This window comes from Lagenorhynchus albirostris, chromosome 19 (assembly GCF_949774975.1).
Source record: "Lagenorhynchus albirostris chromosome 19, mLagAlb1.1, whole genome shotgun sequence".
Taxonomy (NCBI): Eukaryota; Metazoa; Chordata; class Mammalia; order Artiodactyla; family Delphinidae; genus Lagenorhynchus; species Lagenorhynchus albirostris.
This window is the reverse complement of record NC_083113.1, coordinates 54,194,843-54,220,530: the sequence shown is the minus strand read 5'-3', so window position 1 is coordinate 54,220,530 and position 25,688 is coordinate 54,194,843. Positions and strand designations below refer to the sequence as shown.

The window sequence follows — 25,688 nt, the reverse complement described above, 5'->3', positions numbered from 1 at the left end:
TTAATCACCTCTTTACAGGTCCTGTTTCCAAATACAGCCACATTCTGAAACAAAATTCTGATGAATTTTGGAGGGACACAATTCAACCCATTACATGGGATCACCTCTATTGTTCCCACTTGGTAAACTCTATGACAACTCATCTCGTTCTCATTTCAGGACCTTTACAGTCGCTATTCCCTCTTCTTGGTACACTCTACCTCCAACCCTTCCTCCAACCCTTCATCCAACAGGTTTTTCTCAGCTTTCAAGCCTTGGCAATATCATCTGACAAGAGCCATCCCAGATCACCTTAACTAATGTAACCCTACAAGTCACTCTATCACATCATCATTTTCTTTCTGCCATGGCACTCAGCAGAATGTCAGCTCCAGGAAAGGGAGGTCATGTGTTTTTACACACTAGTGTAGCTCAGAGATTCGCCCAGTGTTTCACACGCACATGTGAATGAGTAAGTTTCTATAACCACTTACCACATTATCATGACTTTCTGAGAAAACCTGCCAGGGCATGGCCATGTTTTATTCATGTGTCAGCTCTCTGGTCAACCTCAGCTCTAACACTTACTAGCTGTGTAAACTCTGGTAAGTCCCTTAACCTCTCTGGGCCTCAGGTTCCCAAACGAATACCTTCTTCAGAGTTCTTATAAGGATTAAATAAAATAATACACGTGGGACACCCAGCATAAGAATTCGGCATACAGTGCACGCTATCAGTGGAAAAGCTACTAGGCTGGGTGTTTTCCAAAGTGTGGCAGATGTGAACGGCGTGAGAACTGTCTTTAGGTGATACACGGAGCATTAAAAGTATCAACTTGGCAACGTTCTTTGAATTCCTCGGATTAAAACAAGGTCATGTTCTCATGCTCATATGTCTTTGACATCTACCTCTTCCTATCCTTCCTCGTTGACAGATCATTCAGGTTCAGAGACGCACACACCAGTTAACAGGTGGATTTAACACTGTTTGTAAGGGCCATTCTGCGGCCAGGCCGCCTGGGTTCATCCCCCACCTCCCTCCCTCTGGCTTTGGGCTAGTTCTGGAACCTGCCTGTACCTCAGTTTACTCAACTGTAACAAGGGGATAATGACCGCCCCATAGGGTTATCGAGGATATAAAATGAACTTATGACACGTAAAGTGATGCAGAACATAGAAAGCCCGCCAGCCACGTTAGAAACACGTGAAAGAAACGGTCGGGGGGCGGGGGGGCGACGGCTGCTGTGGCAACTATCTCAAAGGTCTCACCAGGGTGACTGGGTCGGCGAGGCAGGACTGGGTCCGTGAGGCGGGCGGCGCTCAGCCGGTGCGCGGCCTGAGGGGCCCGGTCGAAGCCCACGGGGAAGGCCGACAGCGGCCAGGACTCCGGCCTTCTGTGGCTGCGGCCTCTTTGGGGTCTCCCTCCCGGCGTCAAGTCGCTGTCACTCCTGCTTTGGCGGCCGCGCCTCTCCCCTGAGCTTCTTCACTAGGCGAGCGCTCCCTGAGGCGACGCGCGAAAAGCGCGGGCCAAGCTGAAGCGCGAAAAACGGGGGCGGAGCCACGGGGCGGCACGACGCGATGTACGTAAGCAGGCGCTCACGCGCACGCAGCATCGCGCATGCGCGGCGGACCTAGTGGCGGAGCGCGGCCGCAGCGGTGCTCAGTATGGCGGCCGAACGCAAAACTAAGTTGTCCAAGAACCTGCTGCGCATGAAGGTGCGGGGACGCGAGGGATGCGGGTCGGGCGGCGGGAGTACCCGGTCTTCCAGACCTGGCTAGAGCCGAGGTGGCGGGCGTATGGGGGCATTCGAGAGGCCCCGGAGGACCTCCAGCTCTCGCGCTCGTTCATTCACTTAGCGCCTGCTCTGAGTTAGGCACTGGGAACCGGATTATAAATCCGTCGGATTCTCTTTTAAAGCCCGCGGCCGGATAGGAGAGACGCCTAAGCAGGCAGTTTAGGATGCAGTGTACTAAGTGCAGTGATGCTAGAGTCGCCGGAAGCCCCTGGAACTTACTTGGGCTTCTGAGGGAAATGGCGTCTAGTAGAGAGTGAAGGGTAGGTGGGAGGGTTGGGTACATAGCGGCAGAGACTGTGGGGAAAGCGAGTTCAGAAGTCTGAGAGGCAAAACCCCAAAAAGCCGTTATTTCCAAGAACTAGAGGTCATTCAGTATGTCTGGAAGGCAAGTAGCAAGAAATGGGCCCGGAAAAGGAGACAGTAATCACAAGATGCAAGAAATTTTAGGCCAGGTTAAGGATTTTTTTCTTTGTCTTGTGAGCATTGGGAAGCAGTTGCGCACCGGGGAAAGTATCATGAGCTGTGCTTTTTACTTTTCATCGTTACTTTAACTGTCCAGTGGAGAATACATTGGTGAAAGAAAGACCCGACAAGGGACCAAACTGCAGTCATAACGACCAGCTAGAACTAATGATCTGGGTGAGGGGTTTCAGATGATGGTGGGAATGGAGAGAATTTTAACAGTTGAGGTGAAAGTGAATTATGTCACCCAACTTGAAAGAAAAGTGATTTTCAGATTTGAAATTGAATCAGTTTAACCAAATAATTTCAGGGTTGTGTGGGGGAAGACAAGGGTGTATGAAATGAATACAGGAATTAAAACAAGAGAAACACCCAAGCCTTAAAACTTAATAGTAGTGGCAAACATACTATGTGGTAGACATTCAGTGCTTTGCATATTATAACGTGTGAAATCCACGTAATAACCCTTTGCGGTGGGCACGATTATTATCCCTCTCTTACAGCTGAGGCACCTGAAACAAGAAGTAGGTAACTTGCCCAAAGTTACACAGCAATAAAGAGTATTGGCAGGACTTAAACTCAGGCAGTCTGGCTTCAAAGCCCCTGCTCTTAATTACTATCTGTACTGCTTGTTGCTGAACACCACTCATAGATGCAGAATGTTAGCTGTCATGTTTACAGAATAATGGAATTTCCAGTGAAGGGAAGCAAGGCATGAGTAATGTTTTGAAAGACTGGAGAGTAAATGTTGCGTGTGCAAGACATGAATGGAGATGCGCTAGGGTGTAACTAGGGATGAATAGGGAGAGTGAGGGTGCAGGGTAAATCATAGCATAATTTATCATTTCTAAAGTACTTCTTTCAAGCATATTAGCAACATTTGAATCATTACTGAACAGAGTTTTTATTTTTGCTTATGGTTTGTAACATCATGTAAGTTTCAGAGAAGTGGACTGGCAAAGCAGACATTGAAAAGATTTTAGCAGTTGTTTTAGCTCTTGGAATAAGTCAAGTGAAGATGTGCTGGGTAATTAGGGCTCAGACCAACTATCTGACTCTTCAATTAGGAAGGAAGAAGTTAACTTAAAAAAATTATCCACCCCTACTTGAGTGATTGGGGAAGACACAACTGGACATTGGAAGCAAAAGAGAGAGAAAAAAATTACACAGGTTCTCTATGTGGGTTAGCAACTTCAGTCATTGATGAGAAAGAACTTACTGGCAGGATACCAGCAGACACAGTGTATACAGATAGAGTGGGGTATCCTTTGAGAAGCAATGGAGCAGCTGCATTCGGTTTCCTTATCTAGCATAGCTGTTCAGCCAGAGCTAATTGTAGAGTAAGAATGAGAGAGTTGAGGATTTAAGGTTGACTCATTTGTTTGCTAGCGTACTCGAATTCCTCTGTCTTGGTCAGCTATTGGGGGCTGGAGGGTGATCCTGAGCAGAAGTAGAAAGTAAAGGAGGTAGGTGGAAGGGCTGTCAGTATGATGGAACGGTTGTAGAGAGGGTACTTACTTGTGATTTTAGCTCTTTTGGACTCTTAAGAGAGAAATTAGTGAATTTTTTCTGTAAAGAGACTTTAGTCTTGTGGGCCAAACGGCCACTGTTACAACTACTCAGCTCTTCCATTGTGGCTCAGAGGCAAATGAATATGACCTTGTTCTAGTAAAGCTTTATTTACAACAATATACATCCAGCCTAAGGACTGTACTAGTTTGTGAGACCTGCCGTAGGCCGTCAGTTGTGAGTAAAGTTAAATCACAATGTTTAGAGTATGTTCTTAGATGCTGTAGAGTCAGGAGAATTGGGCAGTTTCTTGATTCATATTCACAGGATGATCTGTCCTTTCCATGTGTACAGAATGTGTATATGTGTGTGTGTGTGTATTTTGTATACCATAAATAATATCTACCTGACTAAAATTAGGAGGTAAAAGGGCAGTTGAGCAGGACTGATGAGTTTCACCACCAAGAGTATAAGTGATGAAATGAAGCATCTAGGTTTAAAGAGAGCCATCCAAGAAAGGGAATCTGGAAAAATAAGACAAGTCTAGACTCACGTTCAGAGAAAATTTATTGAGTTCCTCTCAGGTACCAAGTACTGCCTGAGTACCAGTAATACAAGATGAACAAAAGACATGGTCTACTATTCATAATTTTAGTCTTTTGGGAGGCACAGGAAAAGCATAATGAGCCAGTGTTCATAAGGCTGTCTTAAAAGGAGGGAAAGGTATTCTTTTATGGGAACAGACCTGAGAAGAGCTTGGCCAGAAAAGTCAGGGAAGGCCCAAAGGACACATGCTCTGGGCCTTCCCAGAGAAATATTTTGCCAGGCAGAAAATTGAAGCATGATGTTGAGTAGCAGAGGCAGAGGAGTGGGAAGTACAGGGTATGCATTACAGAAATTGCCAATTCTTCTTTCCTATGGTGAGGCTATAGACACAGAGGTGAAAGGATGAGGACTACAAAACACTTTAGATAGATTGCAAACATTTCTTTTATGTTTATTTAAAATAATGATAGATTCACAAGAAGTTGCAAAAAATGTAGAGAGATGCCATGCACACTTCACCTCCCTGTCTTATATTGCTAGAGTACAGTGCAAAGCCAGGAAATGGACAGTGGTACAATCCACAGAGCCTGCTCAGATTTCACTGTTTTACATGCACTCCTTCATGTGTGGGGGCAGGTGTATGTGAGCGTGTTTATCGTGTGTAGATTCATGTAACCATTACCACATTCAGGATACAGAATTGTTCCGTCACCACCAAGTTCCCTTGAGCGACCCCTTTGTAGCCACGCCCACTCCCTTCTATCATGCCTAACCTCTGACAACCACAGATCTGTTCCCCATTCCTATAATTGTGTGACTTCAAAGATGTTGTATAAATGTAATCATTACAATGTGTAACCTTTTGAGATTGACTTTTTTCACTCAGCATAATTCACTTGAGATCCTTCTAGGTTATTGAGTCAATCAGTAGTTCCTTTTTATTGCTGAGTAATATTCTGTGCTATGGATGTACCATATACTTAACCATTCACCTCTTGAAGAGTATTTTGGTTGTTTCCAGTTTGGGGCTGTTGCATATAGAGCTGCTGTGAATATTCTTGTATAACTTTTTGAGTGAATGTAAGTTTTCATTCCCTGGGATAAATACCCAAGAGGACAGTTGCTGGGTTCTACGGTAAGTCGATGTTTACTTGTGTAAGAAATTGTCAAGCTATTTTCCACAGAGGTTATACCATTTTACTTTCCCACCAGCAGTGTAGGAGTGATCCAGTTTCTCTACATCATCATCAGAACTTGATGTTATCACTGTATTTGTGAACATTTTTCAAGTCTTGTCATTTCATTTTGTAGCCATTGGTAAAGCCCTTATGCCTAAAAATGCTTGTGTTTTTGGAAGAGCTGGAGTAGAGGGGAAAGTAATATGGAGCCTGGATAAGGGAAATAAATGGGGATTAATGGAACCCTAGACCTAACTTCTGGGGTGCTCCTGGATGTTTTCTGAATTTATTTTTTCCCATATTGATACTTCATCATTTTGCTGCAGTTAACTTCTTGGTTTGTTCGTCTGTCTCCTGAGGAAATATAGTTATTGTTTGTGCTAGGAAGAGACTAACAGCAGGACTGGCCTGTTTTGAGTTGAGCTTCTGCAGATTTTAGAATAAAGTGCAGCCGTAGAGTTGATGAGCGTTTCAGAAGATAGATGTAAGTGAAGAGCAGTGGGGTTACAGATACAGCTTTGCGGCCATCTGTGTTCACAGAGCCCTTACAATGCATCATTCGTCATGCTGGTACTGATGGAGATGATCCAAACACAGTCCCTGCCCTGAAGGTCTTCAGAAAAAACAGATACTCAAGAAATTAAAATGTCCTGAGACTAGTTGAAGCTGCCATGGGAAGCTTCTAGGAGAGAGATGCTGATTTCGCCTGCAGCTGTCAGGGACGATTTTACAGAGATGGAGTAGCCTTACCTATGTCAGAAGGGCTAGAAGTTGGCCAGGTGGAAGACCTTGAGAAGGGCATTACAAATCCAGGTCAGCAGGTGCAAAGGCCGATGGGCTTCCCAGGTCAGAGAGACGTTCGGATAGTACTGAGCATCCTCTCCTTTGTGCCCCCCTCACTTTCTGTCTCAACCTGCCTGTCCTGCTCTGTGGATCAGCCTTTTGTCTTAGCCCTTGCTCACTGGCTATTATGTAAAACTGAAATATTTAACATGATACTTATTGAGTACAGTTGGGGGTTTTTGCCTGTTTTATTAAATTAGAAAAACTAAAATGTGGTAAAGCTCTTTTAAAGTCTTCTAAAGGAAGTACACATGTTGCTTTTTATGTGCTCTAGCAGGCTCCCTCCTGAAGTGGTGTTGTCAAGGGCAGGGCTAAGCTGCTTGGTCACCCCACCCCCACCCATGAGACAGGCTTTCCAGAGAAATGAGGGAGGGCAGGTTGAGTTTTCCTCAACTGTAAGCTGGGAGAAATAGTTGCTGACACTGATTTTGTTTCGTTTTGACAGTTCATGCAAAGGGGACTGGACTCAGAAACCAAGAAACAACTAGAAGAGGAAGAAAAGAAAATCATTAGTGAAGAGCACTGGTATTTGGATTTGCCCGAGCTTAAAGAGAAAGAGTAGGTTTTTGATGACACTTTGGGCGTTCAAAGGGAAATCCCTGTAAATGTGATTGATCATTGCATGACATAAAACCCATGAAATAGTATCTATTCAGTTTCTTGAACTAGACTTGCAAATTTTTTAAAATTATTAAGTCTGTAAGAGTTCTGGTTTGATTTATACATTTTTATTGATCCTTGGCCATCATTTATAACACCATTCTTTTTTTTTACATTGAATAAAGGAATCCAGCCTGTATATCTCTGGTAATAACTGGAGACCTTTTATGAGAATCAGTAATGTGCTCTGTATCATATTAAGTTCTGAAGATTAGATGTGTTCTTCAAGCCTCTCCAGTTTTGTTTCAGTAACAGAGTTCTCCATTAGGCTGAGCTTTGTAAAGGCAGGTCAAGAATGTTTTGTTTATTTTCTTTTTTTTAATTTTTGCTATTAATACCAGTCATCTTAGCTAAGATTAATTGAGTCTATAGTGTGTTCTAGGAACTTGGTTAAGCACTTTACATCTCTTAATTATTTAATCCTCATAGCAAACTTGAGAGCTGGCTACTATCATTCCATCCATTTTATAGTTGATGAAACTGAAGCTTAAGGGAGGGTAACTAGGCCAGGGTCACCAGCTAGTCGTTACTGAAGCTTGATAACACACTAGATCATTTCTCTTCCACCTCTAAGCTTGGTTGATGCATGATAAATTTTGAATGAAGGAGTGAAGGATTCACATCGTCAATTAATTTTTCTAAATTCTTCTGGAAGCTACTTATCATTTCTCCTTGATGCTTTTCTTACCTTGGTAACATCTGTGGTGTGGCAGTTTTATTCAAATTTTGTCAAATGACTGAAGATGCTGCTTATTGTCTCCAGGCCCATTTATGTCTTTCCTTTCCATACCTTGTAATTTATTTTCTTTTTAACACATTGTTTTCCATGATTCATTTGGTGGGCTTTTTCTGAATCTTTTCTGGAAGGTTAGACATGCTTCTCTAAAGATAGAAAGTACGTCCCACCAGGAGGGATGGAAGGAAGGTACTTTGTTTTCTCTGCTTGCTTCTCAACTTGCTTTTCTCTTGCTTCTCAGAGGAAGCAAGATGTTAGTGAGGAAGGCGAAGATGATGCTGAAGATGGTATGGATTTGGGAGCAGGGGCTGGTAGGAAGGGACCGTTACTGGTAAGGAGCTATGATTTAATTTTATGCCTTGGCTAAACTTGCTCAAAGTTTTGCCACATGTTTTGTTACTTGGCTTTTATTGAAAAGCAAGACAGTTTGTATCCTGTTTTCAGTATTGTTTTTTTTCCCCCAACACAGCATGTTAGTCCCAGAAAAATGACCTCTAGATTCCTTTCCTAGGGAGGTAGGTGTCTCAGTCTGTTCAGGTACTATAACAAAATACTACAGGCTGGGAAGCTCATGAACAACAGAAATTTATTTCTCACAGTTCTGGAGGCTGGAATTTTAAGATCAGGATACCAGCATGGTCATGTTTTGATGATGGCCCTCTTCCTGGTTCATAGCCAGCGCCTTCTTGCTGTGTCCTCACCTGGTGGAAGTAGCTAGGGATCTCTGTGGGGTCTCTTTCCTAAGGCCCTAAACCCTTCATGAAACCCCACGCTCATGACTTATGTACTTTCCAAAGGCCTCACCTCCTAGTACCATCATCTTTGAGGGTTAGGATTTTAACATATGAATTTGGGGGTGGGGGGGGACAAACATTCAGACCATAGCAGTAAATAATAACCTTTTGCCATCATTCAGTGTCCTATTTATGTATAGGAACGAATTATCAGTTTAGGATGTTGGCAGGAAGAGATGACACTGTCAAATTGGGTAGTTTGAGGAGTGTATAACAGAGACCAACAAAGTGTGAGCAGGTGTAGGGAAGCCACTGTGGACAGTGCATCACCTTGGTGGCTTGTATAGTAGAAATAATTTCCACTCCAGGCCTGGAGGATCAAGAGGAGGGAATGGTTACTGAATCTCAAGACAGACTGTGTGGAGAGAGCATCTTACAAGAGCTGCTACCTTTATTTGAGGGCACGGCCAGCCCAAGTAATCCCATAGGAAGGGAGCCAGCCGTTCCAGACAGCAAAGGAGCCCTTCCATGTACTACATTCAGATCAGCCTCCCAAGGCATTGATGGGGGGCGGGGAGAGTGGGGAATAGATCTGGAGGGGTAAATGGATGGTATGTCCCTGGGGTGTGTGTGTTTTAACACCCCAAATAGGGAGACAGTGGAATGGATTGGTTAATTAAGTGCATGGGCTCTGGAGACAGGCAGACCTGGGTTTGATGCCCATCTCTGCTACTTGCTTACTTGGGATCTTGGGCAAGTTATTGAACCTGTCTTGTCATTTGTATATTGGGTGTGATAATAGTATCTGTCACTTACATTATGAAAAGTAAATGAGATAATGTATGTGAAGCAGTGAGCACAGTGCCCGGCATAAAACACAAGAAATGTTAGCAGTATATGTGTTTCCTTATACTTGAATATTATGAAATTCACCCACTCTTTTTGCTCATTTGTGTCTGTGAATCTTTACTTGGTATTGTCATCTGAATTATTGCAGAGGGTTACTACTATCTGTGAAACTGGAGATTCCATTGTGCTCTGGGAGTCTAGAGGTTGCCATTCAGCTGCACTGGGCTATAACCCAGTGACTGTTAGGACTGTTCAGTGTTCATACCTCCCCTTATAGGACACCCCTGGCCAGTGACCAGGCTATGTAGGGGAATGAGGGTCTGGCTTCTTTGTGTCAGCTTGGAACAACTGCAGGGCTTCCTAGAGTTTCTTGTAGGGGCTGAGGTCTTGGCATAGCCACGTTGCAAGTCAGCTTTTCCCTCAGCCCAGTCTTGCAGTCTTCGTTTCCATAGAGGGGCATCTGCCACGCAGCACTCACCAATAAAACTTCTGCACATAACTCTGTCTCAGAGTCTGTTTCCAGGGAACCTGACATAAAATACTTAGGAATACTAGGAATAGAATTTACCAGATCCAAGTTTTGCTGTGTTGTGACTATATGGTTTTTCTCGAAAGGATGTGCCGTGGTATAGAGGATGTGAGTATAGCCATTTTAATTACTCCTTTGCCATAGGATGTTGTTTAAAAAGTATTTTTGCCTCCTGTGCTTCTCGTGCTTGTGCATTGTGGCCTGGTGAACTTTAAGAACTGTGAACTCTGAGATTGACCCTACTTAGCAAACTGACAAGTTAGCCTGCCACAGTTTCATGGATACTGGTGGAAGGTACGAGATTCCTGAGTCAGAGACAGAGGACTTTATTACTCACAGCACAGCAAGCAGCATGAGCATCACATTGGCATCATTTCCCCTAATGCCAGGGAAAATGATGCGGCACCCACGGTAGGTTTGCATCACAGCAAAGTCCTGCGCTTAGGAAACCTGAGTCTTTGATACTAGACTGCAAACAGACTTGCCCTTGGCTCCAGTGGAGGCATTATCTTTATTATACTGGAGATTAAGCAAGTCTGCGCTTTGCTCCAGAGGAAGAATGAAGGCAAAGCTCTGCCTTTCAAAGCTGTTCACTGTGCATCTATCCTTAAAAAGATATTTCGGAACAAAAGGGCATGTAGTGCCTCACTCACAAGGTGTGCTAAAATGAGAGAGTCCCATAGAGAATTGTTTCTCAGCAGTGAGTTTTTGCCCTGTTTTGCCGTGCATATTATTTGTGGCCTGAGGCAAGTTTGTTTATTTTTTTCTGAGCAGTAGTTTCTCATCTGCAAAAATAGATGAATATTTCCCTTATTTGCTAACTGAATTAGTGTCGCTCATCATTGAAACTATCCTGTAGATAACAAACCACTTATGCTTCTTTCTATATTAATGTTACAGTTATTGGGCCAATAGAAACCCATGGGAAAGCCCTCTGAGGGGCCAGTGGCCCTACTATGAATCCTTTCCTGGCCTTTGGGTCCGCCTCTTGACTTAAGTGAATGCTTAAATGCATATGTATGGTGCTTTCCTGAGGGAGATGATTTACTGGGGACATTCGTGATGTTTTATCACCTGTACTTCACAAGAAACAAGATCGGTTGAAAGGGAATCCCTAGATTATGGAAGAGGCTGAACAAAAAATTCAAGAGAACATGTGCCTAAATTTTTTGGTTACAGTCGGCGGGCTGGTTTGGTACCAGTTGCTCCCTTGTGGCCAGGAGTGGAATAACCTTCTTCATGTTTATCCATTGTATAAGTCTGTTATTTATTATCTGGTCCCCCTCTAGAATGTAACCTCCATGAGAGCAGAGCCTCTCAGTAATGGCTGTCTCCCCAGCTCTAGAACAGTGCCTGGCACACAGTTTGGTTTAACAAGGGTTTGCCGAGTGACTGAATGAATGAGCGCATCTTGACAAGAAGCAGGGCAGGATTGCTTGACAAGGAACAATCTGCCATAAAGGCCAAGTATTTGCTTTCCTGGCTTGCTTTATGGTTGATTGCTGGGCTGTAGTCGGATATGCTTACCTGGAATTGGGGTCATAAACTGGTGACTCACGGGAGAATCCCTTTTGGAGACTGAAACATTCACACTTGCATCACATTTCCAGGGCAACAGCGCCTCCTGGATGCCCTCTGAGCAGCAGTGTCATTTTTACCAGGGTGGTTTTGTAGCATGATTTTGGTTTGGAGTCAGCCACCTAGCTGCCCTGTTTCTGCCCATTTTCCAGTTCTGCTCATCCAGCTCTCCCATTGATTCTGTGAGATACCAGTATCCTTATAATAAATTACTTCTCTACTTAAGTCATCCAGGGCCAGTCGTTATTTACAGCTAAGAGCTCCAATTAAAACACTCTTTTAAAGCTACCTAGGACACTAATTTCTGCAGATTTAATAAAAACTTGGTGGAGGGTATAAACGTCAACGAACCTTTGCTTCACTTTTGGGAAATTCAGGTGCCCTGCCACTCTTGCCTCCTAATGCTTTTGTTGACCAAATTAATCAGTTTTTATTTCTAATCCTAGGTCAGAAATATTACTGTATTTTTTCTTGATTCCGCTGAGAACCATAAGATGTATTTTTCATTTGAGATCTTGACTTTTATTTGCTGTGCTTTGTTATAAGTAGTCATGGTATTAATACAGGTTTATTTTCTCGTCTAGGAGTTTCATAATAGAAGAGCAGAGTTTCTTGTTATGTGAAGATCTTCTCTACGGAAGAATGTCATTCAGAGGATTTAATCCTGAGGTTGAGGTATTAAATATAATTGCTTCACATTTAAGATTTTTCCAATTGAATTCTTTCTGCTTATAATTGGGTTTAGGTTTTTCCCAACCAGATACCATTTCTCCTCATTATATAGAAAATAACAAATCTTGAACTATTGCCATAGCTATTTAAAGAAATTATAGGCATTGCAGTCTAGGTTTATGATAGAATTGAGTAGATAATTTAATATAGCAGTATACAGTCCCGGACAGTGCCACTGTTAAGTGTTAGAATTTTACCTCAGTTCTTTTGCAGGAATGTCAGGATTTTATTCATATGATGCTATTACAAAAAATTATTTTCTGGCATCTATAAATGTATCTTTTCTAGTGGAAAAAATGTTACTTAAAATTTGAGTAATTTGACTTTTTAATGGACAGGTTTTAATCCAAGCTTGTAAATAGATTTTTAAATGAATCTTTGGAAAGTTTGTCTGAAAACGAAATATTCAGCTTATAACTGAGACGTTCATTTTAATTTTCCTGCCTCGGGTTTGTAGAGAAGCACAGACCTTCGTTTAACAAATAACTATTAGAACTCTGGCTTATATATTGAAAGCCATCTGTCAGGTACTTGACTGACCAAATGGAGGTTTGTGGTATAAAGCTTTAGTTTTGTAACTATCACTTGAAGCCACGGTTTCTTAGCCCTGGCACTTTTGACAATTGAGGCCAGATTATTCTTTATGGTGGGGGCTTTCCGTGCACTGTAGGATGTTGAGCAGCATCCCTAGCTTCTACCCTCTACCCACTAGATACATATATACACCCCAGTTGTGACCCCCAAAAATGTATCCAGACATTGCCAGAGGTCCCTTGGCAAGCAAAATCATACCCGGTTGAAAACCAGTTCTCTCAGGATGCTTATAGGAGCCACAGTTAACCAAACTAAATGCCAGAGTTTATTTAAAGATTGTAGGTTGGTTTTCTTTCTCTTCCCTTTTTGAGGGGATATGATAATTAAGGTGTTAAATTTACTTTACACAGAATCAACACAAAGTGTTTGTTTTTAATATATTTCCTTGTTTTGGCCTGCTTAAGCTTTAGATTAGGAAGACAAAGAGGACAATGGGGTAAAAGGGAAAAAAAGATAGCAAAGATTATGAGTGGATGATGCCCAGAGACTAGGGTATTGGGCAGGCAGGGACTCCAAAGTATGTCTGATACAGTGGGAAAAAGAGTTGATCTGGCCCTCCAAATTTGACGTGGGAAGTTATTAGAAAATGACTTTAATCACTGGCACTCTGTAACACTGAACATATTCTCTCTGGGAAAGGTTTTGAACTGTTTGGCTTGCAGGCCTGAGCTGTCATAAATTGTGAGAAAAGTTCAATGTACCTGGCTATAAAAAGAATGATACCAACTTGAGAGTACTTACTTTATTACAAGCAGGATGAACTTAGAACACATTTTTTAATATCTATGTGTTTCTAGTGATAAGAGGTAGTGTACCTTTTTTTTAAGTGTGTCAGAGGATAACTATCAAGAAAAGGTTAACGTGAGAAAAAGAAATGAAGGAGAGACCCATGACGCGTGGACATCATGTGGAAATCAGTGCGTTATCCACCCGCGTGTTCAGGGGTGAGGAAGGTCTCCCAATTATACCAGAGCCAGCCTTCCAGTTCTTCCAGCAGTTTGCTGCTCCCCTTCCTCAACCACCACCAAAAACTACATTTAAAATTACTCTTGACTGTAGTGTTTCTCCCATTTGGCTCAAAGTTGGGAAGTTCAAAAGGTATCTGAAAGTTTACTTCTTCTTTCCCCCAGTCACTAGAGTGTGTCAGCAGTGTGCCTGCTTTAGACACAAGTAACTAATAAATTTATGATCTAAAATACATTTAAATTCATTAACAGTAAGTCTAATCTAGTGGAACTTTGTCTTATTATTATTTTAATTCAGAGCTGGCTTCTATCTGCTTATTGTAGAATAAAGTGTTATAGAGAATCCCTTATAAATTTTGGTTAGTCCTGTAGATTCTGTGGCTTCTGTGTCTCTACCTTCAAATACATTTGACACCAGTTCCTTTAACAAGCTTTTTCCAGCCCTGCTAGTCCCCATTGTTGTATTTTTCAGAAATTAATGCTTCAGATGAATGCTAAGAACAAAGCAGAGGAAGTTGAAGAGGAAACAGTGGAGCTCGATGTGTCAGATGAAGAAATGGCTAGAAGGTAACTGTTACCTTGGACCAGCTTTATAATCTGAGCCCAGCATTCACTGGCTCTCACATGTGCACTCTTTCCGCATGGTGACTGGTCTACCATACCTTTGAAGGGAGTACCCCAGCAGAAAGTCATCTTGGCTTAGTCATCTTCTAACATGGCCTGGGGTGGATTTATACCTGTCATAGGCTGGCAAATTGAGGGCTTATTTCTAGTGCTGCTTCTAATACATATTTTAAAATATACATCTCAGTTTATTTAGGATAATGGAAAAACAAAAACAGTGAAGAATTTAATCGTTCATAGAGAAGTTCATAAATTTTAAATCAGATGGTTTCTTTTAATCAAAGTTTTGATTTTTCTTATTCTTTGTTACGTACTTGGTTTGATATTCTTGACAAGTCTTGATTCCTACCTTTTTTATTTGAAACTAAACTTGTTCTGTATATCATCTTAACAGATACGAGACCTTGGTGGGGACAATTGGGAAAAAGTTTGCCAAAAAAAGAGACCGTGCCAATTATGAAGAAGATGAAAATGGAGACATAAAACCAATTAAAACAAAGAAGATGTTCTTAAAACCCCAAGATTAAAACTGATGGCTTAAGATATGGCTCAGGGATGCCTTGTGAGAATTAGCACATTTTGGAACTCATTCTGTTGGTTCCTCTATAGTTATTAATGCTGTAATGTTTATTTGTAAAGAAATGTATAATTTTGGAAACATGCTGTTTTTGGAACAGATGTGTGTTGGATGTTATACATCCTTTGCTTAATGGTATTCATCAAGAGTGGATTTTTAACCCTTGATCTTCAACTGTACATAGGTACGTGGTTGCTTCCTAAAAAATTTTTTATCTCAGATTTTTTTTAATATAGTTCTCCAGTCACTGACCTTGAATTGACTCATGTAAACTGATACCAGTGTTTAAATTGCCCTTATGTTTATAATCATGTCAAGTCAGTTCATACATATATTTCGGAATCAAATGTCATGAGAATTTATTATATGTAAATTCATCAAGAACAAACATGCCTCTCCAGGCTGAAATATTTCCATGCTACCAAGTCAATGTCAGTGTGTGGAATTACGTTTTTTTGTTTAAAGCCTTTAATTAATTAAGAAAAAAGATTGTTCTGTAATAAATACCTGTTTTCATGTACTTTTTCATTCTCTTATACTTTCAAATAATAATTTTAGTCTAATTCAGTATTGGAGCTTTTGTCCAATTAGTAACTTTTAAAAAACAGCCATTAATTTAGAATATGGTGATGTATTAGGTTGAACCATAAGAAATTGCCTTGGGCTTCCCTGGTGGCGCAGTGGTTGAGAGTACGCCTGCCGATGCAGGGGACACGGGTTCATGCCCCGGTCCGGGAGGATCCCACATGCCGCGAAGTGGCTAGGCCTGTGAGCCATGGCCGCTGACCCTGTGCATCCGGAGCCTGTGCTCCGCAACGGGAGAAGCCACAACAGTGAGAGGCCCGCGTACTGCAAAAAAAAAAAAAAAAAAAAAAGAAATTGCCTTTCATGGGTCAAAAACAATTATCGATTTTTGATAGTTCAGCCCAGTAGAATTTACCGCCAAGCAGACCATCTCCTAATCTGAACCTTATTCTAAGTAGTAAATACAGAAGCCCATGGAATTAAGTGTGTAGGTGTGTCTGTCCATCTGGAGATATGTACCTAGGACATCTAAGAAATACTGATTTCATGTAATTATGTTCCCAGCAATTAAATGAGGTGCATTTCTCCTCTCTCTCTGAATCTCCTTAGATTCAGATTGCTCTGTGACCTCAGTCCTGAGTTATGTAAAGGTTGTGACTTTGAAGTTAATCTGACTCTAATTCATTGTGAAGGTGAGGACAGTGCACCTTCTGGCTCCCTACATCCTTGGGCAGAAGCTTGAAGTTTTTCACAGTGCTTCGCTGGCACCACAATCCGTGGATTTGTGGAATCCCTCATGATATTCTGCACAGCCTTACTTCCAATAGCTGAACCCATTTCCCAATAGGAGAAGTGGAGCAGTGCGCTTGTGCCTCTGGAATTCACTGGTCTTAGCACATACCCCAACACCCAGGAGCAGTGGGTGTAATAGGATGGTGGAATGGTCTACTGAAGATTCAGTCATGGCCCTAGGTGGGGTACAACACTCCATCTTACAAAATGTAATTTATGTTTTGAACCACTGACCTCTCAGATGGGGCTGTTGCTCTCATCATGGTCAGAATGTATGGTCTGGAATCAACAGAGGCAGAGGGAGTGGGTCCTCTCACTGTTACACCCAATAACCCACTTAGGCATTTTGCTTCCTGTCCCTCAATTTTGACCTCCATTGTTTGGAGATCTGGGTTCCCAAGGAAGGTGTGCTCCCACCAGGGAGGACAACAGTGGTCCCATTAAGACAGAAATTGAAACAATCTGGTCATTTTACCAGTAAATCAGTGGGCAAGGAAGTTTACTCTCCTGGCTGGTGCATGTGATCTTGGGAACAAAGGGACATGTGTTTTGTTCCTACACAATGGGTGATGAAGAAGGATGTCAAACCCAGAGCATTCTCCGGGGCATCCTTCTTAGCACTTCCCTGTCCAATGACAAATTTTAATGAAAAACTGCAACCTCAGAGGTGGGAACGATTTCAGCCCTTTAGGTTATGAAGTCTTGGGTCACCCTAGCAGGTGTCAACCCTGAGCAGTTGAGATGCTGGCTGAGGAAAGAGGAAATATGGAGTGTGTAGGGAAAGAATGAAGTTTATTAACTTGCGACACTTAACAGCCTTGCGACCAATTACAGGAACAAATTACGGAGCAGCTTCACATCTTTTCTTCCTTGGTGTGTGTGTGTACTAACTTCTTTCTCCTCCATCCTCTTATTATTGTGTACATTTTTTTAAAGAGGGTTAACTTTGCTCCTAGCCTTGAGATAATAGAATATTCAGATGGGTCTATGACTAAAGTCCAGGTGTAACTGACAGGAGATAAGATGAATAGTGTAGCTGTTTCCCAGAAACGGATACAATGTCTGCTGGGATTTTGGAGAACGAGTAAGAACATCTTTTGTACAAAGGATGTTTGCAATTTGTTAGGTAGAAATGGAGTTTTTCTTCTGGGAAGTTTAATCACGTTTAGAAGTGTGCGTGTGCGTGCATGTGTTCACACGCACGTGTATGCTGAATGGCCCAAGGGACAGACTTGCAAATATTAACCTGTTGTTTCTCAGATTCAAACACTCCTCTATACTCAGCTTCTGATGCTGGGCTGGCACTAGGCAAACCCCGTTTCTCATTCGCCAGCTGCCTCCTTACTAGGCTCAGCCGATGGAGCCCAGAAGGAGACAGCAAAGCTAGAGGGGGAAGAAAGGGCTTGGCCCTTCCTGTCTGCTTCCTCTTTGCTTCCTCTTCCTTTGCCCACCCCCCACCCCCCCAAACAATACCTCTTCACCCCAGCAAAGGATGGCGTTCCAGTCACAGTTGTTGATAACACTTGGTGCCCCTCAGATGTCTGCCTGGTGCCCTGGCCCACAGGGCCCCCCACTCAGCTCAGAGACACTGGTTTTACGTGAGCAGCAGCTTTTTTAAGTTGTTTTTTTTTTTAATGTGGACCATTTTTGAAGCCTTTATTGAATTTATTACAGTGTTGCTTTTGTTTTATATTTTGGTTTTTTGGCCTTGAGGCATGTGGGATCTCAGCTCCCCACTAGGGATCAAACCCGCACCCCCTGAACTGGCAGGCGAAGTCTTAACCACTGGACCGCCAGGCGAGACCCTGAGCAGCAACTTCTTGTCAGAGGTCTTGAATTTCAGCTCTCCAGGGCCCTCCAAGCTTCTAAAATTGAACAGTTTCAGCCTCTTCCCTAAGAGTGGCAGCTTCCTGCATGATAACCTTAAGCATTCTCTTTTTGCCTTTTTAGCTTTTTAGTACCCCATTAACAATTATTTATATTAGATTTCCCCTGTTAAAATAAGGATGGCTTTTATCTCCTGACTAGATTTTGACGGATACAGACTCATCCTACAGCAGTAATATCTGAAATCATGGGCTCGGTATGGCTTGAAACCCTGCTTTTTCTAATCTGCATTCAAGTTTACAACTATTAAAGTAAAGACGTTCAACCCTTTCCACTTCCTGGAAGTTATCTCGTGTAACCAGAAGTTAGCAGACCACTTTTTGGAGAACACTGCCCAGCACAGTAATGCCCATCGGCTTGGTTGCTGAGTCATTCATGTTCATCCCCTTAGTTGTCAAGCTACTTACTGTCCTCTAGGGCAGGAACTATATCTTACCTTTTTTTTATTTACTCCTGCACCTAGCAAGGGATATGGCTCATATTAAGGGCTTTGATAAATGTTTCTTAAGTGAATGGATTTGGGAACCAATTGGCCTACAGAGCATGTTTAAACCACACTGTTATGGAAGTAATGACCAACCAAATGAGAAAAAACAAAGACTTTTTTCTGAGCTTGCTGTATAGCTAGGGAGTCAGCCACCATCACTTGTGCCTTAGCGGACTCAGGCAGGCAGACAGACAGTGGGAAAGCTTTACAGTGGGAAAAAGGGAAGGGTTAGGCGTGCCTTGATTGGAGGCTGTTGGCATGGGAAAGTTATAGGCGGCCAACTAGCAGCAGGGCATCCTAAGTCATTGGTTAGGGTCTTGTATTTTATTTTTTTTAGTTGGTCCCAAATTGGAAATAGGGAGAAAAATTAAGCAAGTTGTCAGTTATTAACCAAGTCCTGACCATTTGGGGCTGATTGTTACAAAGTTATTTTTTAGCTTCCTGGATTGTCCCTGGAGATAGCCATCTGACTTCCTGCCAAGTCTGGCTTGTAGCAGGCTGGCTTCCTGAGTTGTTTATTATAAAGGTTTGATTTCTTGGGCAGGTTGCTGCAAGTTATGAATCAAAATTCTGTTTTTATATGTGGTCTGGCCATTGTCCATTTGTGTATTCAGTCTCACAATGCTCAGGTTTATTTCTAATCGTACTATAAAATACAACGATTTGATCATGTCTCTGAGGAAGCCTGCACCCAATTTAAGAAGAGGATGCCACCAGTGGGATCAGGGATGTTTGTGCTCCAGCCATTAAGGGAGCTGTCTGTGCTGGAAGCAGACCTTTCAGTGGTTAATGCCACAGAGACAAAGCCACCAAATCAGGCGACTGAAACTTTTTGCCCTCCCAGATCTTGGGGAAGAAAACTGAATACCACTGGCTAATGGATACGAAATTCAATTTAAAAGATAATCATCATTTCACACATATACAACCAGCCATTCGCCGACATTCAAGTTGGTTGACGAACTTTATCAAAGTGGGCTATTTGGGGAGGGAGAGAAGATATAGCTATAATAGTAATTGCAAGAAAATCTCCAGAGAACTTCCCGTGTATAATGTCTTTTATGAAGATACCAGTGTCTCCACTTGCCTACCAAAACACTCTTACATTTTCCCAATCCTGGCTTCAGAGAACACATAGGTGCCTTATCATTTGAGTCCAAGGTGTATTGGCAGCTTCTTAAAAGAGAGTCTGTGGTCTGACTTCCCCTCTCCCTGTAGGTATAGCCTTCCATAAGCAGTTTACTAAAATTATTTGGTGTCTCTGTAAGTTTTTATAGAGCTATAAGCTTCTCACTACACGGTAAGTTCTAATTTTAATTTTAATCATTATGAAAGTCATTAATCCATAAATGGGCCCTGTTTAGCCCTCTTTGGACAAAGAAACTATTTACACAGAGAGGATACTACTTTCCAAGCCAGCAGCTCAATTTTATATCCTGGAGTTTCCCTCCAACATATTTAGCTTGTTTTCCATGTGGCCTGTGTTTTCACTTGCCCCAGGAAAAAAGATGCAAAATCACACTGTTCTCTGTAAGGCGTATTTAATCTGGTTGCTATCCCTTGCTAATTCCTCTTCCATCCGCATTGTCTGGATGGGAGAAAAGCCTGTCTGCCCATGAGTAGCAGGGGTAATCGTGTGTTGTTGCAAAATTGCAGCAGGATCAAACAAGACCATCAGGTAATGAAGATGACAACCTGACAAATATTGGCAGATTATGATTCCCGGCGACTTGTCTTCCTCCTCTCCCACTCATGGCAAGCTCTCACACCCACGTCCCCATCTCCGACCTCTACTCTGATCATTGTTCTGATGTCACTTTACCACATATGACACCCACGCCAAGTGGATGGGTCCTTGAACCTTTGCTACTCCCACCTCAGATTCTCATTTAACCTCATTGGGATGGGAACAACTTAAAAATGGATAATAACAAGTGTGCTGTTTGAGCCATAGACCAGATTCTGGAGTCCATGGTAACAGAAAACCTGAGCTACCTCAGGAGTACAAAGCAGAAACCCACACTTGATCATCAGAAACCCTAGCAGGTATTTAACCAAGAAGGGAGCTGGTAATGGAGGACCCAGATGTTACCTGGAGGAAAATGAAGCAAGGTAGAAGCAGTTACTCATACCACTGCAACAGGCATGCGAAGATTTGTCATTAAATGCCAGCCAAGTGCCGGGAATATTTCTGATATTATTCGACTGTTTGTTTGTTAAACAAATGTTGAGTTCTGACGCTCAGCCAGCCACTGACTTGTGGACTGGAGATATAATTTATTGCCTCCATTTTATCCATGAAGAAACTGAGGTACAAAGACATTCTGTAACTCACCTGATGTCACACAGCTTTTAAGTGATAGAGCAGTATATGAGCCCAGATTTACTGAACTCAAAGCCCACACTCTTTCTCTCGTGTCACACTACAGGGGAAAGCAAAAGACTAGAATTGGGAAACAGGCATAAAACAACCTAGCCCCATAAGACCCTAATTGTTCCCAAACAGAATCTCACAGAATTATATTGTACTACCTGGTATTTTTTTAATATTTCCTTTTTTCTAAATTTACTTTTTCCAGATGGTATGGGTTAAATTCACATTAATAATCTGTTTTCAACATAAATGATTAATTTCATAAATAGGGTATTCTCTATATTAGTGATCCCGTATTAAGAAAGATTTCACATGTCAATCTATGGTAACAAAAAAATTGGAAAAGCAGTTATTTGATGAGTGCTCACTTGGAGTATAACTGTGTCATCACATATTCATTTAGGTCATATTCTATGATATATTACCTAATTTCAAAGCAGGGATTATGCCTCACTGTTCTTTGGTTCCAAACCAAGTCCCTCATGTAGGGCTTTGTAAAGAAGTAGGTATTTAAAGATAATAGTGAATTGAATGGAAAAAACAATTTTTTTTCTGTTTACCTAGCCTCACATAAATGTTTTTAGTGACTCTCTGTGAATTTATTTAATAAATATTGGCTCCTCAGAGATTTTACATACTTCACTGTTTTGTGAGATAATTCTATCTGCAGGCATATATTCACAAATTCGAAGTCTTTAGTTGAAGTTTCAAGAGTAATGGAGTAGAATTTCAGTACCTTCCCCAGGAGGTTAGAATTATAAAATTCTTAGTGTGGGATTTACTTCTCCCTTCTGATTTATTCCAGGCACCAGATTATACTCTCTCTGTCAAACAGAATATGCAAGGCATCTGAGGCTGATTCTTCCCAGAAATTAACTCCAGGACCCACCCCATCTGGTAAGATCTGGCTGGGGAAATTCCCAGGTAGAAAGTTAAAAGCAACAGATGGCTTCTTCTGGCTGCCTATGGTAAAATAGGTAAATATGGTTTTAAAAAGCCAGAGAGATGAACTACAGAAGGAACTGTTTAGTTTTGTAGCAGAATTTAGAGGAAATGTGAGGGACAAGGGTGGTCTTTCTAGCAAGCAAAAGGTCCTCAAAGTAAGAAAACGCAAAGATCAAATCTGGAGTGTTGTCAATAAAATTTGGTCTTAGAATAATTTTCAGGTAAATCGTCAAAAGTCAAGGATACAGCTGTAGACCATTTTCTGATTTTGAGATGTCAGATTTAAAGGTATGTCTCCTAGATCTTGTTTGTTATGTAAGAGAGATTCCAAGAATCTTAAGGGGGGCACTTCGTTATGCAGCAATACCTAATGAAAATACCAACTTTAAAACGTTTGCCAATCTTACCTGTACAAGGTGTGGCACTTTGTTTCTTTCATCTGCATTTCCCCGGCTGCCAGTGAGTTCGGGAATCTTTTTTTTAAATTATTTATTATTTATTTATTTAGGCTGCTCCGGGTTTTAGTTGTGGCATGCAGGATCGTTAATTGAGGCATGCGGACTCTTAGTTGCGGCATGCATGCAGGATCTAGTTCCCTGACCAGGGATCGAACCCGGGCCTCCTGCATTGGGAGCGCGGAGTCTTACCCACTGGACCACCAGGGAAGTCCCGGGAATCTTTTTTTTTTTTTAAATTGAATTACAGTTGATTTACAACGTTGTGTTAGTTTCAGGTGTAGAGAAAAGTGATTCAATTATATATATTTTATATATTTCAATATATACTTTTTCATTATAGGTTATTACAAGATATTGAATGTAGTTCCCTGTGCTATATGGTAGGTTTTTGTTGTTTATCTGTTTTATATATAGTAGTATGCATCTGCTAATCCCTAACTCCTAATTTATCCTTCCCCCCACCCCTTTCCCCTTTGGTAGCCATAAGTATTTTTCCTATGTCTGTGAGTCTATTTCTGTTTTGTAAATAAGTTCATTTGTATCGTTTTTTTAGATTCCACATGTAAGTGTTATCATATGTTATTTGTCTTTCTCTGTCTGTCTTACTTCACTTAGTATGATAATCTCTAGGTCAGCGGTCCCAAACCTTTCTGGTACCAGGGACTGGTTGTGTGGAAGACAGTTTTTCCAGGGATGGGAGGGGGGATGGTTCAGGCAGTAATAGGAGCGATGGTTCAGGCAGTAATGCGAGTGATCGGGAACGATGGGGAGCAGATGAAGCGTCACTCGCTCGCCTGCGGCTCACCTCCTGCTGTGTGGCCCTGTTCCTAACAGGCCGTGGACCAATACCGGTCCTCGGCCTAGGGATTGGGGACCCCTGCTCTAGGTCCATCCATGTTGCTGCAAATGGCATTAGTTCATTCTTTTTTATGGCTGGGTAGTATTCCATTGTATATAGGTACCATATCTTCTTTATCCATTCATTTGTCGATGGACATTTAGGTTGCTTCTCTATCTTGGCTATTGTAAATAGCGCTGCCATACATGCATTGGGGTGCATGTATCTTTTCAAATTAGAGTTTTCATGTTTTCTGGATATATGCCCAGGAGTGGGATTGCTGAATCATATGGTAATTCTATTTTTAGTTTTTTAAGGAACCTCCACACTGTTCCTAATAGTGGCTGTATCAATTTACATTCCCACCAACAGTGTGAGAGGGTTGGGAATCTTTTCTTGAATCCCTGTGAATACCTGCTACCGCTGTAAATTGGCTAATAAGGTTTGGAAAGGGAAAAAACATGTTTCTCCGAATTAGCCGGGAGAAATCAACTCTGTGGGATAAACTGCAGTGCAGATATTGCTGGAGAGAAATTTGAAGGGAAGCAAATAATCCCAGAATGTTAGGTTGCTGGCTGGCCAGTTATTACGCAGGATGGTAGTTATTGCACAAGCTTGTGGTAAGACTGTAGCTGATTTCAGAACTGTTCAACAGATTATGGCCTCTATGCCCTTGATTCTGGGAAAGCTGGCATCTGGATTCTTAGACATTACAATCCATATGGCCAAATGTACAATTCTGAGGTGAATTCTATCCTCTGTAGCAAAAGTAGCAGAAGCCCTAGAGCTTCCAGCAGGAATCGAGTAGGAAACCACTGGGCCAGAAGGCTCGCTGGTGAAAGAAGGTGAGGCTGAAACACGTGTCCTCATGACGAGGCAGACAGCTGGGTGGCGGCAGAGGGTTTCAAAACACCCTCCAGCATCCATGGATTGGCAGTCAGTAATTTTCAAATCAGAAACTGTATGTTTCCAAGTGTTTATAGCTGGGAGCAGAAGAGCAAAACTAAGAAATGCCTCAAGTCTCCCTGAGCTTACTTCTCCCAGATGAAGAGATTACAAAAAAATGAGAAATAGATGCCAGTGATTCCAAAGGTGTGAGGAAGTAATAATTACGAAGCTAAGAAAAGCCGTCTCGTGAATGTGAATTATGCATGTTGGAAGCTTATTGGCTTTAATACTTAAAAGTGTTAGAATTAGTACTGTCTTATTCCAAAAATTCTAATTCGTATTAAATCAACTCTGAATGTAAAAAGTCGAATATAAATTCACTCTTCATTTCCTTGATGAGGAATAAATCCTTTCTTCCTTAGGAAGAAAATGAAGAGGTGGAGGAAGTATGGAAAGCTGTTTCTTCACTGAACTTCCCTGAGAAGGGGCCAAGGAAGAGATTGGCTTCAAGCTGAAGATTTTAAAAGTAACTCTTTTGAAAGGTCAGGTCATTTTATATGTCTCTTTTATTTTGACACTCTATCAACTGGTAAAGGGAATTTCTGTTCTTAGTCAACATTGAGGTATAATGTGTATGTGATAAGATGCAACCATTTAAAATCTATGGTTTGATGACTTTTGACAAAAGTATTCACCTGGGTAACCCTCACCACAATGGAGATGTAGACTGCTTCCATCTACCCTAGAAATTCCCTCATTCCTCCCTGTGGTCAATTCCTGATCTCCTGTCTTAGGCAACCACTGATCTGTTTCTGCCACATTATGTTAGTTTTGCCTGTTCTAAAATTTCATATAAGTGGAATCTTATAGTACGTATTTTTTTGTACCCAGGTTCTTTTGCTCAGCATAATGTTTTGAGATTTATCCATGTTGTTTGCACGTTTCCTGCACTTCCAAAATAAACTGCTTGCACTTGAACCTTCATTTCAGGGTCTGCTTCTGGGGAAACCCAAATTGAGACAGCAACTCTGAGTCAGACTTTGGAACAATTGTTATTGACAATGTATGGGTAGATTGGCAGGCAGACAGATAGATGATAGGTAGATAGATAGATAGATAGATAATACATAAAATCAAGAAAAGAATGATTGGAAAGGAGAAGGATCACAGACTTTTATCTAGAAAATTTGTATTGATTACATTCATATTTCTTACTGAATGTTTAAAGATGGCAACTTTCTTTCAAAGATTTTTATTGCGGAATTTCAAATCTATACAAAAAAGTAGACTGAATAGTATCATAAGTTTCCATGTACCCATTTTCCAGCTTCAACAACTTACTTACAGCCATCTTGTTACATTTATACTTCCATCCACTTACCCCACTCTATATTATTTTGAATGAAATATCATGTCATACCATTTCATCTGAAAATATTTTAGTATATATGTCTAAAAGATAAGGGCTTTTAAAATAACTATTATCACATGTAAAGTAACATTTTCTTCATATCATAAAATATCCAATTCACCTATCTAACAAATGTCATATTTTTTTTTTCACCTAACAAATGTCATATTTTTTTTTTTACGGTTTGCTTAAT

At 41.5% G+C, this 25,688-nt stretch overlaps 1 protein-coding gene across 3 annotated transcripts; it reads left to right on the top strand.

The window, feature by feature from the left end:
• The first annotated feature begins 1,593 nt into the window (after window positions 1-1,593).
• On the top strand, window positions 1,594-25,074 carry MPHOSPH6 (M-phase phosphoprotein 6). 3 transcript variants are annotated; one of them, XM_060130190.1, is made up of 8 exons: window positions 1,605-1,694; window positions 3,626-3,702; window positions 6,758-6,870; window positions 11,983-12,073; window positions 14,162-14,256; window positions 21,761-21,852; window positions 22,699-22,738; window positions 24,507-25,074. In XM_060130190.1, exons 3-8 carry the CDS (start codon window positions 6,761-6,763, stop codon window positions 24,553-24,555), a joined length of 477 nt encoding a protein of 158 aa, XP_059986173.1. In that variant the 5' UTR covers window positions 1,605-1,694; window positions 3,626-3,702; window positions 6,758-6,760; the 3' UTR covers window positions 24,556-25,074. The 3 variants fall into 3 exon arrangements, with proteins under 3 accessions (XP_059986171.1, XP_059986172.1, XP_059986173.1); XM_060130188.1 differs by lacking the exon at window positions 3,626-3,702 and having other exon boundaries at window positions 1,594-1,694; XM_060130189.1 differs by lacking the exons at window positions 3,626-3,702; window positions 21,761-21,852; window positions 22,699-22,738; window positions 24,507-25,074 and adding an exon at window positions 14,708-15,410 and having other exon boundaries at window positions 1,594-1,694.
• The last annotated feature ends 614 nt before the right edge of the window (window positions 25,075-25,688 follow it).

What these genes read in the sequence shown, in the direction of transcription:
- MPHOSPH6 (XM_060130188.1), top strand. Translation starts at nt 1,644, where the DNA reads ATGGCGGCCGAACGCAAAACTAAGTTGTCCAAGAACCTGCTGCGCATG. An exon ending in GATTTAATCCTGAGGTTGAG is followed by an intron (nt 12,074 to 14,161) that starts GTATTAAATATA and finishes TGTATTTTTCAG; the next exon opens with AAATTAATGCTTCAGATGAA. An exon ending in TCCAGGACCCACCCCATCTG is followed by an intron (nt 21,853 to 22,698) that starts GTAAGATCTGGC and finishes TTTTCATTATAG; the next exon opens with GTTATTACAAGATATTGAAT.